Source organism: Vanellus vanellus (genome assembly GCF_965231255.1).
Source record: "Vanellus vanellus genome assembly, chromosome: 1".
NCBI classification, from domain to species: Eukaryota; Metazoa; Chordata; class Aves; order Charadriiformes; family Charadriidae; genus Vanellus; species Vanellus vanellus.
Window position 1 is genome coordinate 138,207,904 of NC_138905.1, and position 19,919 is coordinate 138,227,822.

The 19,919-nt window shown below is 36.4% G+C and overlaps 1 protein-coding gene across 3 annotated transcripts in view; it reads right to left on the minus strand.

Annotated features, from left to right (window-relative positions):
* OFD1 (OFD1 centriole and centriolar satellite protein) overlaps positions 1–19,919 on the minus strand; it is a 37,874-nt gene that overhangs the window by 7,724 nt on the left and 10,231 nt on the right. For all 3 annotated transcript variants that reach the window (XM_082488297.1, XM_082488295.1, XM_082488296.1), the window contains 10 exons: positions 18,837–18,943; positions 17,856–17,975; positions 15,299–15,372; positions 14,520–14,611; positions 14,187–14,376; positions 13,367–13,497; positions 12,884–12,995; positions 10,838–11,449; positions 6,800–6,929; positions 2,701–2,801 (listed from right to left, as the gene is read on the minus strand). In XM_082488297.1, coding sequence (XP_082344423.1) covers positions 2,701–2,801; positions 6,800–6,929; positions 10,838–11,449; positions 12,884–12,995; positions 13,367–13,497; positions 14,187–14,376; positions 14,520–14,611; positions 15,299–15,372; positions 17,856–17,975; positions 18,837–18,943 — 1,669 coding nt within the window. The remainder of the gene's footprint in view (positions 1–2,700; positions 2,802–6,799; positions 6,930–10,837; positions 11,450–12,883; positions 12,996–13,366; positions 13,498–14,186; positions 14,377–14,519; positions 14,612–15,298; positions 15,373–17,855; positions 17,976–18,836; positions 18,944–19,919) is intronic.

A 19,919-nucleotide genomic window follows, 5' to 3' on the forward strand; every position in this document is an offset into this window, starting at 1 on the left:
TGATCAGCCTCTCTCTCAGAATGGTCTGAATTTTTAAATTAAAATTCTTTTAAAGGAATTATAGATGAAAGCATCACAGAAAATTTCTCCCAAACTGTCAGTATAGCTACGTTACGAGAATGTTTTCAGTTTCTTACAAAGGCAACAGTAAGTCCTACCAGGTTGGCCAAGAAAAGTAAATTCTATACGTTTCATGTAAAACTAAAATAATGGCCCATCACACTCAGAAGAAAATCTGTTGGGTTTTTTTTTTTTTTCCTCTCTCTTTAACTTTAGGTTTAAATTATAAGGTTATAACAATAGCATTATTTCCATATGAGGCATCAGTATGTTTCAGAGTATGTAGTATCTAAATAGTCAAAAAAATTCCTTTCACAAATAGGTTCCTGTTAAATATTATATCAAACTTCTAAACGTCTGCTGACCACACAGACAAAAAAAAACCCAAGCCCAAAGCAATACAGTACAAAACATCTTTACATTAACCATTCTGTAAAGGAAAAAAAGGTAACTCTTTGTACACCTTCACTCTTTTATGTAAGGGTGGACAGCAAGCGATGCATTATTTCCTTAAGACGAGTACGCCAACTAAAAGCAATTTCTGCCAACAGAAATTCCAATCTTTTCTTGCTAGAGCTCACTCACAGTAGGATTAAAAGGCTTCCACATTTTCTCGTATCTCCTTCATTCCAATGTTTTTTTCTACTCTTATCAACTTCTTCCTTCATTATATCTTATTCTACATTTACTTTTCAGATTTTACATTCTTATCCTTTCCCCTTCCCCATTCCTCCTGGGTTACCTTCTCCCCTTTTTAGCCATTCTGATTTCCTTCTACATACTGAGATACTGTCTTTTGATGCAGTCTGACACAACTAAAGTACTGTTGATTTAGAAATCATCAGCATATGCAAACTCTTAAAATTATTCTTTTGACTACCACACATCACTAAATGATACAGTGGTAACTTATTTGGGCACAGCACCTACTCAGGGCTAATTGCCAAGAATATGGCAGTCTATTCTCACATTTGATAAAATAAAAGTGAAATATGTAAGGTATTCCTAAAAGTCTCTAATAAAAAATTGAACAAATAAAACTAAATCTAATTAAAATATGAGATTAGTAGAAACCATTAGTGGCTACAGGCTCATTTTACATTTAAATAATGCATTTAAAGCTTATTATAAAAAAAAAACCAAACAAACCTAAATGAGATAAATTGAAAACCAACAAATGTACCCAGTAAAATTTCACAGAGAAAGGCACAGATGAGTCGTCAGCTTCTGTTAGTTATCACTAAACGCTATCAGCACATTTTCTATTTAAACAAACAGTATCTTTTTTGTTTGGTTGCTTGGTTTCTAAAATACTGAAAGCCATATTCTCACGGGTACAGAAGAGCGAGCAAGGGCATCACTCCATCTTCCATACAACCTAACCACAATCAAAAGAATAAGCCAGTCTCAGACCCAGGAAAGCACTCATACCAGTTAGGAATATTTTCTTTGAAATCAGTGACTCTAACTCTCCCATACAATAATTATAATCTCTTCACCAACTATGAGTTTACTTATACCACCCAATGACATATCTCTACCAGTCTCAAGACTTTACAGACCTAACAAAATTTGGAAATGGGAAAGGTGTTTAGCTTGCTGCTCACTTCTTTCTCATTGACAATTTCACTTACTTTAAATCCACAGTTTCATGGGAGATAAGGCTGCTCAGGTACAACACTAAGATGTCACTCAAATGCTGAAAAACTAGGAAATAAAGCCAGTAACTGTGCTTCTATTTCTCTCTCCCTGTACAAATGGCAATAAAGTGCATTAACTTTTATCATCCTCCTCTTTCTACAGAACCTTAGATATATCAAAAGTTTTTTGAAAAGTGCAGTATGTAGAGAAAGGGAAACATTTTATAGCATGCAATGCAAAACAACACATAATGACAAAGTTCTTCCTGCAATCAACAGAGAGCAGAAATGTAAATAAATAAAATGCTGACCTCAGAGAAAAAAATTAGGATAAAATTCTTGTTTCAGTAACTGAACCGTATGTTCCACAACTACTCAGAGATGCTGATTAATGACAGTGCAATTGCAAATGTTTTTCACACAATTACTCACCCTTCTAAAGTAAATTCTAATTCATAATACTATTTAAGCTATACTATTAAAAATCAACAAGAGTGTATGTAATGGCTGCAGAAACTTATCTTCAGAATTACAACTTGGTAATACTGCTCTGATATTGGTCCATGAACACTGCTTGGAGTTTTACTTTACGTAGCAAATATAATAGAGCTTCAAGTTAGTTCATATACTAGTACCCTCTGCAGTTTAAAAAAAAAAATCCCACACAATTTTAAAACATTCCAAAACAACTGACAGACCTACACCCATTACTCAGAACAAGGTTCTGCAAGATTTCTGAACCAAAAGTATGTTCCCAAATTTCAGAACCAACTCAATTTTAGTGTCTACTTATTACTAAATACTGTTCTCCTCTAAAGATGCAAATATGAAGAAAATTAATCCCTCATCATCTGAGAGAGTTACAGTTCGTTCTTCTTATTTACAACAACAGTAAGAATTTTTTTTCTCCAACTACAATTTTAAAGTGCCAAGACAATTGTCTTACAACTGTTAAGCCCTAAGGTTTTAAACAAACTGTCTAAAATGCACTAAAACTTACATTCAAGAGAAGAAATGCATTCTTCAAGGTCCTCATACATTAGTTTCTCTGGTTTGGGGATATCACTGAAATCTTGTTTATCTGTTTGCTGATTATGAAGTCTGAAAGAAGAACATAAATAATTTAATAAATAGAAATGTTAAGCTTCTAAGCAAATAGTGATCTGAGATTTAAATACAAGGATTAGCAACAGACTAAACCAAAGGTGAAAACCATGCAGCCAAAATTCTAGAAGTTTCTGACCCAAAAAGTCATGTCCGTCTCTCTGATAGCCATGTCCCTGAAGCCTTTCTACAAGACCTATATATGACATCAAGGCATTACATTAAAACAAAATACACTCTCAAAAGGCAGAAAAAGGAGTAAGGAAAAAAAAAAAAAGGAGAAATACAGTGAAGTGTGATGCTTAGTCAACTGAAATTAAGAAATTTTCCTTTTTAGGCTCTATGTTGCAGTCTAATTCAGACTTTGATATCATCTTAACAGATGTGTTTGAAATGTATTAGGATTAGATGTCTGGCAAAACATATATGCAGGGGTGAAAATCTGGGTGCTATGAAAAATGGGGTTAGTGCCCTCATTCTAAATCTCCGTTTATCTCATCAGAAAGATAATGTGAAAGAACAATATCTCCCATGTGACCCAGCTGTTAAACTGACCAGAACTAGAATAGCAAAAGGAGCGCAGGTCACTAATGAAATTCAGCAGCAGCACTTCATAAAGGAGCTTACTTCACACCAGCTGGTGCTCTTCACCACGGCATAAATATGTTTGTCCTTACAATTTCTAAGGAATTCAGGTCTTTGATGAGGCAAAAGTGGAGAACAAACAAAACATACCCCCACAATGAGACATGTTCAACAAAAAGTTTAAATCTGGGAACAAAACAAAAAAAAAAAATCTGCATTGCCAGAAAGATAGTTCAGTAACGACGGTTGGGAAAAACACCCTGTAAATTAAATACAACAGAATAAATGGAAGTTTAAGTTTTTGGAAGTCTACTTCATGTTTTTGGTCTTTCGTTCCCATGAATAGTTAAATGTTAAATAATCCTTAAGGATGCAAGGTTAACGGGCATGCTTGCCACTTTGTTCAATAGTGTGTCCTACAACACTGCTAGAAAGACAGTCAATACACTCCCTCGGATTCAGCAAACAGAAGAGGTCTGTGCCTCATTAAGACCAGTAAACATATATTTCCAAACAGTTTTAAAAAATTCATTTCATCAAAGTTGGCAACCAAAACCTGAACTGTACCTAATGTCAATATTCCATAAAACAGTATTGGTGTGCCAATCATCACGAAATGATTAAATTGCATGAGTTATGCTTAAAATTACCATTAAAGCTTAAACAAAAAACAACCACCACCATCTAAACTATTTTGTTAATGTCTGAAATTCCTTTTGTAGCTTAAAACTGGTAACAACCTTCACAATCGGTTTCTTCAGCCCTGAACAAAAAAGGAATGGTTTAGCTAATAATCTGCTTTATTACTCTAGTCTTCCTGTCTGTGTTTATTGGCTTCCTTCATACCACTCATGTCTTGAAATATAAACAAACGAGGAACTGCTATAGTCAGAGAAGCAATTGTTCTTCCCCACTGACAGAGGTCTAACTTGTAATGGCTTACTGGTATTACAGCATTGTATTTCCTTTTCTTTTTTAAGAAGTTTCCATTGCTGCTCAAAATCTACAGGTCATAAACTAATCCCACAATACACATCAATGATGTGGCATTTGACTAATAACAAGAGTAAATAGCTGGAAAAGCCCACACATGCATTTCTCAAATACTTTATATAAACAGAAAACAGTCCAAGGCACAAGAAATTAAAAAGTACTCACTCAACAAAAGAATGTTTCTCCTTTAAGAAAGTCTTGGGAAAGCAGCAAGTTCAAGAAAATTATTGGGATCTCATACCCTTGCTTTGTCACAAGGAACCCAAGAAAACAACTACAACCCGTAGCTGCCTGCCCAGACCCTGGCATGTTCATTGCAACATAACTTACTCATACTGTTTACTTTTCGGGCAGTGTGGGCTCTACAACATCCTTCAAAGATGTACTGTCCCTCACAGCATTACAGCATTTTCCCATATCACCTTAACATGCAGATTAACACTCAACCTTCACTTTGTAAGGTCTGTCACAGGAATACAAATCTGAGACAAACTGTAGGAAATGTGAATGAGCAGCGAAAGAGAGAGTCACCTAAAGGAACAAACCTCACAGTCCCTAGAAATCCCAACAGCTTCTTTTCAAGGCCAAGAACATAAAGGCTCTCCCCAAATTCTAACCACAAAAGAGACCCTTTCTACCTTAAATGTTTATTGAGGACTTGATAACAACAAAATAACAAAGCCCTATGAACGCCTGCTAGAGCAGCCTCAGGACAAGCCATCTTTCTTCAGCTATCAATCTGGAATGATGGCTAGAAGGTTAAGGGCAATTCAAGTGTTTCTTAGGAAAAGAAACATTGAAAATCAAATACTTGAACATTTTCTGAAGACACCTATTCAGGATTCTCAGTTTTGGAGAGTGGAGGCACCAGCGACTGTTAAGAACAGAACTTCATACATGGAGACACAGAGAGGAAAGAGAAGTCATTTTTACGCAGCTTAATTTTGCCAAGTTATTCAGTTACTTAAAAGAGATCCTAAAAAAAAAAAAAAAAAAAAGAAAACCCAAAGGAAAAGAGAAAAGCTCTGCTACCCTTCTCCTTCCCACATGCAAAGGAGACTGGAGATTCCTATTCTGAAAACAGTTATACAGGCACATGAACAAGCTCTTCAGAGGAAAAAAAAAAGTTAGTATTACAGTTTGGTTATAAGTGAAGGGAGAATGTACAACTGCCTTAAGTTCTCATGCAGCAGAAACTACCAAGCTTCAGTCAGCAAAAGCTCGTCAGTCACATCACAGAAGTGAAAAATAGAGACACAATGACAGAGACAAAGCTTTGCTCAAGGAAGCAGCGGTCTTTTTTTATTAAGGGGTTTTGAAATATAACCTTGATAGCTTTTGAATATCAAGCGTGTACAAAAGGCCTGTTCTGATAAGGGAAAGATGAGAAATTATCACTACTTTGGACCAGAATTTGTTACGAGCTTGCAGTTTTACCTTTTTCTTGAAAAATTATTTCAAGTCATTGAAACATGAAGTTTACCCCTCTAAAGACCCAACATTGTCTTCAGCAATGAAGTTTGTTCTCTAATTAGTCTACAATGCCAGCAGGAGTTCTTGTTAACCTTATTAGGATTACATTTATATGGATGGCGCAGAAGCCTACTAGAGGAATGAAAATTGTCAAATCCCCAAAGAGCCCATGACAGCAAATTGTTAAAAATACATTCACATTCAGGTAATTCATATGAGGGTGAGGATCTCTGATAGGACTGTTGTAAAAAAGACATGCCAAGTGAGAGTCAGTTAATTGGTCACTGTAGTACCTTCAAATTCCCGTTTGCAACACAGTACAGGTATTATTCTTACTCAAAAAAGTATACAGTCTAAATTTTTAAATTATCAATATGGTCCAAAGTTATGGGACACAAGGAAAAGTCAGATATATCTCTGAAATATACATACATTCCTCACATGTTGAAAAAATAAGATTTTTTTCATAGGTATTATACATAGGCATGCAAGTCAGTTGTTTAACTCAGATTTACTTTTAGGAACAGATTTTACATTTTTAGGAAACTTTTAGAAAACATGTTTTCTGAAATTAGTGATTAACGAAATATTTCTTTATTAACCATGAATCCTTCATTCAGCTGTCTGAAACTGGTCGACTGTGTTAGGAAATACAATGAAAACAGAAAGTCTACACTGATACAATAGACTTCAAGCACTACAGAACTTGCAGCTCTCTTGAAATACAAGGATTGGGGCAGTGGGGAGGGTTGTCTTTGGTTTTTTTAAAACTAACATCCTCCTGAGGCATGATATTCAAGAATGGAAATCCTCATCTGTCCATAGAAAAGTTCTCACAAAATTCATGGCTTACTTGAATTGTAAAAGCAGCTATCACCACGAACAGTTAGATAAAAATTTCTTTAAAAAGCAGGTTAAAAATGTTGCTTTGTAAACAATGTTACCTGATTTTCTGGCCATGACTGGATGGTGAGGAAGAAACAGACTCAGAAGATGAAAGAAGATGTGGCTTTGAAATAGGAGAAAGCACCCGGTCAACACTCTGCTGTGAAGAGTGGCATGAGCCACTGAGGTCTGTAGAATAAAAATCCCACAATTTGTATTAGTCAGTTATTTGTCCTACCACTTCTCAGGCAAGGCTGTTTTTTACAACATATGCATAATTGGACTGCGCAGGCACCACCACTATAGAGCAACTAACATCCGAGTCTACCAGGATTAACATGAACTTTCTTGTACTGGTTTGGTTATGTTTGTTTGTTTGTTTGTTTTGGGGTTTTTTATCCCTCCTGTATTGCAATTCTCCTCCATAAGCCTTCACCATCATAAACTTACTCCTCATAAAGCCTATGATTATCATCACCACATAATACATCCATGTTCAGGCCCTCTGCCAAACACCAAATAGTTTCTCCCATGCTGGGCATTAGAAAAGGCAGTTACAGACTCAGATTTCAAGCTAGGGATGTGCTTACTAGCCAGCAAAGATAATACTTGAGGTCTCCCAAAGGCCATTCTTCATTAGGAAAGTTAACCTGGAGGTTTCATTTTCTACAGATTTGTTAAAATGGGTGATGAAGCAAAGAAGAAAATCTTTGAAAATGTTATCGTCATATCAACAGCTGTAAGTTATCAGGGAAGGAAAACAGGCAGACAGTATCACTAGAGAAGTCTTGAGTTTCCTAGGAAACTAAGGTAAAAAACAACCCATGAGCATTAAAAAGGCTTTTAATCAAACTTGCAAAGTCCAGCACTTAGCTTAAATTTTGCTTTGCAATCTTAATTTTCCTTTCCTGTGTGGCTACACAGGTCTTTCATTACTCGACTATGAATTATTATTTTTTCCACAAGATTTGGTATTCACTCAGTAAGTAGGTACTGCTGTTTTTCCTCTCTTTATTGACCAAATAACCTTTACTAATTTGGCTCAAAAGACAGAGGAAAAGCCATTATTAACACTCCCACACCTGAAGTTCTTTCAGGTCATTGTACAGAAGTGCACTCTGTTCATGGGGCACATCACACTGCAGAAGTCAGGATGTTTCAGACCAAGGTTGCCCATGAGTTGTTATCTCCAGCCAGCCTCTACGCCCATGCAATACAAACAAACGCCCGCTAAGGAAGCTGAGCGCCAACAGAATGGGACCCAGCCGTTACGTTGTACTCGTGGATCAGCAGTACCTGTTCATGATGGGAAACCTTGGCCCACCCACATCCCATCTTTTATAAAATGACCTGTCAAATTTTCACATGCAGAACAAATGGACCAGAACAGCATGTAGTATTTACCGCATACACCTCTTCGGCGTAACACATACTGCAGGCTAGGACACAGGTGGCACACCAGCCATCTCATATGGCAATTTACTACAATCTACTACTATTTAGAAATTACCCAGGATTGAACTTACTGATTTTCTACTAAAAGACAAACAGCTGAGGTCTTTGGCTCACAGTATGCTGTCTGCCAGACTCATCAGCTTTGCTCATTCTCATCAGAGGGTACGAAGTTTGGTCAAGTAATGATCAAGGTGAAAAGTACTGATCAAATAATAGGAAGTATGGGTCAGAAAGCAATTAATTATTTTTTTCCTCAGTAACTATTTCTTGTTCTGTGTTTCTGTCCAGAGATTGGAGACAGCAAGCAGGGGAAAACAGAAAAGTACCCTGTCCTACTTTTACTTGCTCTTAAAGAAATGGGCTTACACCTTCCCAGTCAAAGGACAAACCCTGAAAGATGTTCAATGTGCATGGGCTTGGGAAAGAAAACAGTCAAATACATTCACTAATCTAAAGGAAGAGAGAAAACCGCATAGCCTTCCACTGGCAGACAGACTATGCAGTAACACAGCTGCTAGATCTACCAACTGCAAGTATTTTACAGGAGGACACACTTCTTCCTTTCATCCTTTGAAGATAGGTGCTGACAACTGAGTTGCAGTTTGTCCTTACATGAATTGGCTGTGGAATACCTCACTTAAAGGAAAATGAAATCTCAGACTCATGTCCATGATATCTTTTACCTCTTTATTCTGACCTGTTCACACTGGCTTCTTCAACAGCATTGAAAAGCTCCATGGAAGCTTCCAGAATGACTTACGGCTTTCTAGCAAAAATGCATCTGGCACGTCAGTTATCTCTATCACAAAGGACAACACCTATACCAGTATAAAAGCATTCCTTCTCAAAAGACTCTTGAAGCAGAGCTGACATATCAGTGGGGAAACAGTCTAACCGAAAGCAGATAAATCACTCCACAGCACGTTAGCACTGAAGCTACAGTGCTTACTGGGGCAAGTCCCGCATCAGTTCACCTTGAGAAGGTATTATCTAGCTGCAACTTGTTTCCTACACTACATACCATTCAATTTCTGTAACACTTAAGTCAGCTAATGCCCTCCTTTGCTATTCAACTCTTACCCCTCTCCAGAACAAGTCAGTCCTGTGCATTAAGCAAAGAACAGATCCAATGGAAAAAACAGATCAGCCACCACATAACTAGCCTCTGACAGGTACAAAGATGGGAAGGATTGTGAAGGTTATGCATGCAACTTATATTTTGAAATTTTATAATTTTACAACACAACCCTACTTCTATGAAAGATTTGTCTGTGTGAAGTAATAAACAGCTAGTCTGTAAGTCGTTTACACAGAAGCTGACAGAGAAAATTTAAAACATAAAAGACGGCTTTGGAAGTTCAAGTTTTCAAACACGTTTTCAGTAACAGAACATGATACTCTACATACAGAAACACAGGGACAGCCACAATAGGTCAGACTGTTTGTAACCTGTTTCTAACAGTGCCCATCAGTAAACAAAACTAAACTAAAATTCAAAAAGCAGAACAGTTATATATTACTTCTGCTGATAGCCACCCCAACCCTTCCTCAAACAATACTTGGGCCCTCCTGACAGGGAAGTTTTATTCCTGCATCTATACTTGTTGCCACAGAAGCAATAAATTCCACAACTCACTCATGGTATGAAAAAGTACTTCCTTCTCTTTCCTTTCAATGTCACAGAATTCTGGGGTCTGTGAAGCTGTGATTAATTGATCCCTTTTCATCTTTTCCACATCATTCATTGCTTTCCACATTTCCCACAGCCCACCTCAGCCAATTCTTTTCCAAACTAAGCTGCCCTTCTTATATTTAACCTTCCTTCACACAGAAGCTGATCATTATCGTTTTTTTGTTACTATCTCTTTTTTTTCATGCTATTAAATCCACTTCGAGCTAGGGTGACAAGAATTGCGTAACTCAAAAAGCAGATGTACTGCAAATTTGAAACAACACAATTATTTTTAAATTTTCTTTTGTTTGTTTTTCTGAGTACTGCCCCTTAAAAAAAAAAACCCTACTAAGTAATTATTAAACACTGAAATTAATAGCAAATTACAATTTTCCAATCATGACCAAACACTAATCCCCTCCCCCTCACAATTGCTCAGGAATATTTGATAAAGATGTCACAGCAAAAAGAACAAACAAAAGCAAATCTGGACCTTTCAGATTGGAAAACCCAATTTAAGAGACACCAAACGAAGCAGTCTTCTGCTGCACATGTTAAATACTACGAAATACACGAAAATAAATAAAAAGATAGGCGTACAGAGAGAGGGTTATTAAAACTATGGAATTACAATTCATGTTGCAAAGTAGTTATACTTAATAGCAATGTTTGAATGAAACGCTGCATATCATAAGGTTACACCTGCAGTGAATTATATGGTGTAGTCTTCTCTGTAAAGCTACCTGAACTAAGTGCAGTATGTTTAGTCTCCCTCAGTATACTTCTCCAGTGTTTGTTTCCATGAAGCAGCAATACTCCAAGCAGCTAGCATATTGTGTCTCTGACTTCTCCTGCCTCTTAGCAAATAACAAATGAAAGACTATCACTGCTAAATCTTTCTCTTCCCATAGCACAAGAGTAACAATACGCAAAACCCCAACAGCACACCACATTAACAATCGTAATTTACCATCTGAAATTTTCCTGTTACTGAGATCTCTTTCCAATTTGGAAACGGGAGTAGAAGAAAGACGTCTTGAAGAAGATGCTCCTCTGTGTGGTGGTGTTAAGGGATTTTTAAAGACATCAACCTGCCCAGTTCTTTTGATGTGTTTTTCACCTCTTGGACTGCTCAGGGGAGAATGCTGGGAGCTGGGATTATCCTCTTGAAGGTCATGCTGGGTAGTCAAGGGAGGTATACTAACATCACACTGTTGAAGTGAAGGGGACTGCATCTTTCTCGGCGTTCTGCTTGCAGCCACATCCTGCATGACTCTGTGTTGGTAGTTCCTGTAGGCTTCTTCCAAATACTCTGCCTCTTTTTCTAGTTCTTTTATCCTAGCCCAGGTTTGCGCCATATACTCCAGATCAGAATCTGGAGAAGCACTGCGTGGCTGTAACTGCTGACGATAGCCAACTCTTGGCACAGCATCTACCTTCATCACATCGGTCATAACCTGATTCTTCAGGAATGCGCTATCTACATAGATATCATGAGGTACAAATCTGTCACCAGTGAAGTCAAGGACAGAGCGATCAACAAGCGAAGGCTTTGGATTCCGATACACTTCATTTTCCAGAGCTAAATGATAGCAAATTAAAGTGACAGTAAAGAGTGAGAGAGGGAGACCCATAACAAAACAGAAACACTAAACCATGGCATTTAAATTCCAATTTGATCAAAATTATTTTAACATTGAATTGGCTTAAATTTTGAGAATGTAATGGACTAATTTAAATGTATTTTTAATGTAGCTGCAGAGCTGCAAATTATCACTGATTTATTTTTAATATATAATCCTTCCACGTAAAACTACCTGAAGTATGCACTCTACAATGTTATTTCTTAAATTATGTTTAAATAAATAAATAAAAATTAAAATATCACCACTTTGGGCGTGTTATATCCAAACATGCTGTTAAAGGGTGAGGGACACAGGGCAGGCCACAAGACTTAACCATTTCCTTCTATTTAGATCAAAAAAGAAATTTGGAGAAAAACAGTATCGTACATAGATAACATTGTTTTTTTCAAAAAAAAGTACTTCACAAAAATTGTTAGTTAAAGTGAATGTTTCAGGGCTGTACGGTTCCTGGCTTGCATTTGTACGCTTTAGGAAGCCCAAAATACCGATCTATAGGGCTGTATCTTTCTCAGCAAAATGACCTTTTTTTTTATTCTACATAAATGGTTCTTCAATGACATCCTCAACTCTCACGCAAAATAAAAGTCCATGCAGTACTTTCAGTCATTTAATTAAAATATATATTTTCTATTTTGACACTAAGAAATTTCCAATTCCAAATGGTACTGATACTTGCACCATATATGAAAATGTACATATTGGTCTAGTGAATAATTTAAAGTATTGCATATACTCAACTATGGTGCAACACATGCTGTATGTAATGTATAATCATTGCAGAATTCAATTCCATATTTTTAGATTAAATACACATCCCAAAACTTTCATTTATCATACTTGATATTGGCAATTTGACAGATAGGCATCTTTAGAACTATATTTCTTCAGCAGACTGAATTGCTTTATGCAAGTGCCTCTTTCTTTCTGATGTCCATACGTGGTTCATAAGTTATTAGCCTTGATAACAACTGTTTAAAAGTTAGATTGAAACTTGTGAGGTATGCAATACAATTTCAAATTGATTATTCTTACTATGAACATTGAAGAATCAAAATGCATTAAAACACAACTCATTCTGGAAAACAGTATGAAGACATTAACGTTTGGTGATAATATAATCACTGAGGAAAATCAGACAAAAAAAGCAGGCAAGTATTCAGGGAGGAACATTTTCTCTTCCTCCTATGTTTGTTTTATGAAATGAAGGGAAGTTGCAATAAGTCTACTTTTTAAATTGGGCCTTTAAATAGATTTTATTTTAAACTTGAAATCTACTCACTGGTGGTATATTAGTTCTATGCAACTGCAGGTTCTTACACTGGTTAGGTAAGTGAACTTCATAAAGGACCGCTTCGGTGTAAGACACAAACCTGCCTGTGTTTGTTTCACCTGCAGTTTCAGTTCTTCAACCTGCACATTTAACTTCCTAACAGTAGCTTCAGAGTCCATCAGTTGGGTCTTTAACTGAGCACAACGCTCAACCTACAGAAGATCGAGAGAAAACCAAAAAACATAATTCAAACAAAAAAAGAATAATCTCAACTGGCTGATTACTTTTTTCTAAATGTTTTTTAGTTCCAGACAAGCCATATAGACATAGTATCCTACTGAAAGCCAGTGCTGACAACTTAATGACTTAGAAAGATTTACTTTGGTTATGTTGGGTTTTGGGGAGTTTTTGGTCAGTTTTGGTGTCGGGGTTTTTTGCCATCTTTAGAGTTATCATAAAAACTAGCAGATTACAAACAAACCCAGCAATTACACACTAAAAAGCTTGCACAGGTACATAGATAAATGTGAACAAGATGTCAGGAAGAAGAAAGGATTCAAATAATTTAGAAAGAATAATTTACCTCACTTTGTAGCTGCTTTTCCAAAATCAGCCTATGACTTTCAAATTCATCCAGCGCCAGCTTCCTAGAATGTTCCACTCTCCTTAGCTCCACTTGGCAGGCCAGGTGCTCTGCCGAGGGTTGGGACAGCTCTACCCAGAAAGAGAAATATTAGACTCTCAGCTGTACAATAACAAGTGTGCACTTTTCTACATGATAATCCTTCAAAATGTAAAGCTGCTATGTTTTTAGGAACATTAGAAGGCTTTGTTTGAATGAAATGCTTAGGGATTTTTTTCTTCCTTTTACAAAGGACTGAAATTTCTGTTGGAGTAGTGATTCAAGAACTAGATCCAGACTGTCTTGTTCTGGAAGAAAAATACATATCCCTACCTTACATAACTGGGTGTACATCTCTACTCTCCCACAATCTCAAATGCACATTAAAAAGACTTGGCATTTTATAACTATAGTCAGGCAAACACTTAAAAATAATAATGCAATTTTCTTTTACCGTTATTAATCATACTAATGCTAAGGTTAGAAATATCGCACCATTCTTTTCAAAGTGTGAAAGGGATATTCTTCATACTATTGTAGCTACCACTTAATTCAGGATTTCTACTACACAGACATATTAAAGAAAATAAACTTATGTCAAGGAGTGCTTCATTTTACACCAACATTAGTTGGGGTTTAATGCAAACTACTAGAAAACATAATACAAAGAATGTATTTTAATGAAATTTATTTCATAATACAAAGAATGTATTTTAATGAAATTTATTTCTAAACAAGTATTCACAGGGAGCAAGAGGATTACTAAATCATTCACACTGACTGTCTCGAAGATGCTGGTTCTCACTGCGAGTCTCATCCAACTGTTGCCTAAGGAGTTTATTCTGCACTTGGAGCTCCAATTTCTCCTCCTTAAGCAAAGGATAGTCTGATACCTCTTTCAGTTTTTCCGTCAACAACTGATTCTGTTGATTTACCAACAGAACCTGGGCCTTCACTGACTCCAAATCCAGCTGCAGATAAAGAACAGTTTAGAAGCTTATAAACTGCTGTATGACTTAACAATTATTTTTATTTCACATTTTCTTTTTCCTTTTAATGTACCTCAAATGCACTAATTACAATACAGCTCCTTTAAATTCATGTTTACAATTACCTCAAGCTCTTTCGTGCGTGATACAGCTTGCTTGAGTTCCTCCTTTTTTGAATTAACAGCAATGGCTTCTTCATGCAAAAGTATAGCTTTCTCTGCAGGGAGGATTACAAATGCTGAATTAAAATTAGTAGAGTATTACAGTAAAAAACTGTATCAGCAAAAAGCAGGTTAAGCTGCTAAGCCCAACATTCAATTTAATTCAAGACATAAAAATGCCTGAATGTCATACACACTCCTTCAAAATTAAGTAAATCACACTGCGTGCATATATACATATGCATATATACAGTCCTTTAGAATTAAGTAAATCAAATTCACATGCACGTGATATATCATTTCTTCCACATGCCCCTAACTTAAAAGTCTAAAAAAAAGTCTTAAAAGTCTATCTATCTCGGCTCTCTTCCTCAAGCTCCAATTAAACATCTTGAACACAACAAACGTAGAAACTGGCAACCATTCAAGGGTATGGTACCAGACTGTACCAGAGTTGCATTACAGAATGAATGAGCTAGTAGGACTTCAGAAGGAGCTGGGAACCTGAAAAAGCAGGATCACGGTCAGCTCACGGTCCCCACTGAATTCTGAACTGCAAGGAGTTGCTGACCTGTCACAAGGTCCTGCTATGTGTTTTTCAAAATCTATTTTGATGGCTTTTCCATCACTTATACCAGTATTACTGAACACTGTGACTGTTTAGTAACAAGAGTGGTTTGATACATATTATTAAAAGCTGTAGAGAAAAAAAGCTACTTTATTAACCTCAGACAGATGGTTACCTTTATTTTTTTTCTCATCTTCAGTAACTTTATTGGTTCTGGCTATATATTCTTCTTTTAATTCAAGCTGATATCTAGAAGTAAAAACAATTGGTTATTCCCCAAGTACATATGTGTGCACATGCATGCACATTTGTGTAAACTCAGTCTTTCCCAGACTAAAATATAATCACACAATTATTATTGACAAAATTAGTTATTGCAGAGCCACTGAAATGGTTGAAAAGGGCCTTGCCAATCACCTTGTTCAACTACCTGCTCGAAAAGCAAGACTACTGCCAAGTCAAGTAGGCTAGCTGTGGCTCTTCCTAGCCAAGTCTGAAAACCTCCAAGGATGTATATTCCACCACCCCCCTGCATGACCTGTCCCAATGCTGTACTACCCTCCCAGTAAAATTTTTCTTCTCCATGTCCAACCTGAACCTCTCAAGCCACAATTTATAACCCTTATAATATGACCTCAGAAGTCACATCTGGTAGTCCTGTAATTGTCTTTACAGACCTTTACTAGGCCCTCTCCAGTTTCTTCATGACTTTCTTCAACTGGGGAGCCCAGTTTTGGTATTCCTAGCACAGCCTCTACCAATACCTGCAGGGGTTAATAACTTCCCTCAGTCTGTTGGCCATGCTACTCCTAATATCGCCCATTGTGCTGTTTGCCTTATTTGCCAGAGCGTGCTGCTAAATTGTAGTCAACCTGGCGTTCACTGTAACTCTCAGGTCCTATCTTCAGAAACGCAGACACTTGGTCAATTCCTTTTCCCTATTTATACTACTTCATAGCGATATTCTGTTCCCAGCACAGAGCTTTACAGTTCCCTTTGTTAAAATTCCTAAGATTTATGTTGGCACAATCCCCAAGTTTATCAAAGTCTCTGCACTGAAACACTGAAACTCTGCCATTTGTTGTGGAAGCCAGTCCCCTTAATTAAATCTCATGTCCAAAGTTGCTGAGGATGCCCTGTGTCATCATTCACATCATGGATGAAGGTATTGGACAGTACGGGTCCAACAAAATCTACAGTACTGGTCCCAATGGTTCTCTGCTTGTCATCAGCCAGAGGCTAGACACCAAGCACTGCACAGGTATGGTATTATTCACAGCCCAGACATCATCCAACTTTACCGTTCAATTCTTCTGGAACCTAGAGGACCTAAGAAAGCTCAGCATTTTGCATGGCTGTGATGTAGATTATAAATGTTTTCAGATATTGCCACATCCATCCCCCTACATTTTTGCAAATGACCCAGACCACTCAGATCCATCTCCAAATTATCGCACGTAATGTTTACCATAGAAATAAAAAAAGATTAATTTTCTAGCAAGCATCATTATTCCTATACAATAAATAGTAACTCTTTGATACTTTTCATTAAGGATTTGGGACAAAAGGACATGGATTTTATCCTTCAGAGCATTTGCAGCATGTCTAAAATATTTTTTACATTGATAAAATAAGATAAGCAGCAGTTCATCCTTAAAATAATTTGCTTCTCCTCATGAATGAAAAGCACTTTACAAGCATTATTTGTAACTAGCTGTTATGGACTAGGTAAAATACGATATCAAGTTGGGTCAATTAGTTGTGTTTTATTGATAAAACTCTCAAATCTACTCAGTTTCAGCTGAGCCATCATTCTTATTAAAAGCTACTTTTTACATATTTCCTCTGTAATTTAAATGAAGACACATTTACACAGGTAATACTTTTTGTTCACTGTCTTGCAATAAAAAGTAATGATACATCAGTCATTTGGTTTAACTGCCTAACCGTAAGCTCAGTTCACGCTATCAAATACACATGAGTAATAAGACGCTGAGAGCATCTGCCCACATCGAAGCATCAAGTAACCCTTCAAGTGACCAAAGCACTCTAAGAAAGTACAAAAGCAAAGTTAGGATATACCCAGTGCAACACCTCAAAAGCAGTCACACATGGCGTCTTTTGCTTTCAAAGAGCATTTCTAAGTAAATTCTTTGAAACCACGTTCAAGCAGATGGTAGTCAATAAGAGAGGGTGATCTGTAACAGAGAATCCCTCTCCAAAAACAGGGAGAGGTTAAGGTAAGAGCCAATATATCTGTACAATGAGCTACTGTCCCTCTCACCCTTTTTGCAAGAAACCCATAACATTTCTTTAATGCTAATTTTCCCCTCTATGCCTTTTATGCGTTCATAAAATGGTCAGTTCTTTCAATTGTGGTCAAAGGAAATCACTAATACTGTTTCAGATCCTCTTGTCTAAACATACAACTAATGTCACCTTGCTTTCCCAGATAACAACACAGAATTTAAACTACAACAATAATATAACCTATTATCAAAAGATAATTGTTTTCTACAGCAAGCTTTTTCTGAACCTGACAGAACATTTTGTCTTACTAGCAAAAAGCTAAGCAATAATGTAAAGAATTCAAGCAGATTAAAACAAAAACATGAGTACAAATTTTAAAGTCCTTGCTTCGTTACGCTTTTCAAAAGAAATCCTACAGAATTTATTACTCTGTTTTCATAGGAAGTAGCACACATCCTATTAGAGGCAAAAGAAAAATTTACTTTAAGAGTTCCGTCTTAAGCTTTTGGTCATATGTCTCTTCTATGTTCTTTACAGCAACCTCCCGACGTCGAAGTGCATCATCAATCGCTTTATTTTTCTCTTCTTGAAGTTTCTGAGTTCTGAAATACCCATAAATATACAAACAACGACCAGTTATAAAGCCAAAACTGCAGGTTTGAAGTTTTTTTAAATAACATTTTGAGACATCAAAGGGTAAAGTGCTTGCTTGGAACACTGTAGCAATTTAAATTTATCATCAGAATCTATCACTGTAATTCATTAATAACAAGAAGATGTGACACAAACTAAATTGCCTTATTTAAAATCCAGTACCAATCAATTGTGCAGCTATCCCAGGTTAACCCTAGCTCAGTTTCCCACACCAGAAAGGCTTCAGAGAAGACAGTGCTTAGCATGCTATTCTATCAGCACCCTCTGCTGGATTGTTAAAAAAACACCAAGGTTTTGTTAGCGGGATACTCATTTTTCTATAACAAACAGATGACAAAGTAATGACATTAAGTAGTATTGAAAACCTGGCCAAAAATGGTTTAGTTATTTCATTATTTAATGAAAGAAAAGTGATCTTACTAAGGACAAGTCAAAAAAAAAAAACAACACAGGACTAAAGAAGCAAAATATCATACACATGCCTCATGAGTGTTAGGGTTGCATGCTGTGTTGTCTGGGGGTTGGTTTCATTTTTTTTTAAATTTAAGCACTCCAAAGCAAAAATCTAGTTCTTTACCTCCAAAGTGATGCTGCACTGTTTTGGTTGGATGAAGTGGAATAGAAAACAAACCACAAAGGTCTTTTTGCATGGAGTATCCCTGCTAATAGAGACAGCTCAAAATGCAAAAAACAACTTCTGGGATATATAATCTATCTGAATGTCATAGAAGCAGCAACATTTTGAAGCACGCTTTCAGAAAAAGGACAAGAGTATCATTTAGCATTGTATATGCTTTTCAGCAACTTACATTTCAAATGCCTCAATTCTTTGCTTCAGTTCCACCTCTCTGGTCCTTATGACTTCGATATCTTTCAGTAGACTTTGTCTCTGAGCATACACTTCCTTTGCTTCTATCTGAATCACAAAATATTATCTCTAGTTTTACTTCACACTTTATACAGGTATTTACTGTTTTACACGTTCAAACTTTCAAGGATCATCTTCAGGAATTGGTCGTACTCCAGTAAATATTATTTATATAGTCAGAATTTCAAATAACTACCAGAATTGACTAACTTTTTTTGTTCCCTTTCTCCTTTTACCCTGAATAAAAACGCTTTAGATGGAGTCACTACTGGCTACCTGTAAACACTTTTAAGAAATAGCGCTGATTAAAACTTATGTAAAAGGAAAATTTGTTTTAAAAAATTTACAGAATAAACATATTCAAACACTTGACGTTTTTAATAAACAATAGTTTTGTATGTTCTTCATAAAAACAAAATTGAAAAAACAAATGTGAAAAACCCCTGATAAAGCATGATTTAAAACTGAAACTGAGTAAACCACCAGTCTTTCAGTTTTTGCAGTTTAACTTACAGAAATCAAACAAATTGTAAAAGGAATTCTCCAAGTGATGGGCGTGCTAATACCAAAAGTTACATATCTTATTAATCAAAAATAGCTTTTCTTGTCATTAAGCCCACAATGCATTATTTCTCTCCAAATAAATAATAATTGCCAAAGAAGAAAATTATGATTTTGCCATATGGGTGCTCATATCAAGTTTGCAAGCCATGTGCATTTGACAGTGCTGAAAGACTTAGCTGATGTTCCTGGTGCAAAAAATAGAGCAGTCTGTCAAGCCATATTTCCTGGGCATAAAGTTACCTTCGTAAAGGGTTAAATGACCTTCTACCTTTAATGTAAATATACTTCAACTCAGTAGAGCTCTTGGTCTCTGTTAAAAGTGTCCCCAGGTAAATGAAGCATATAGTTTTCAGGGAAGTGACGAAACTGACAAGAGCAACCAAATATTCACGAACAATACCTGAGGAACATACTGATCTAGTCTCTTTTTCTTTTTCTTTTTTTTTTTTTAATTACTTGA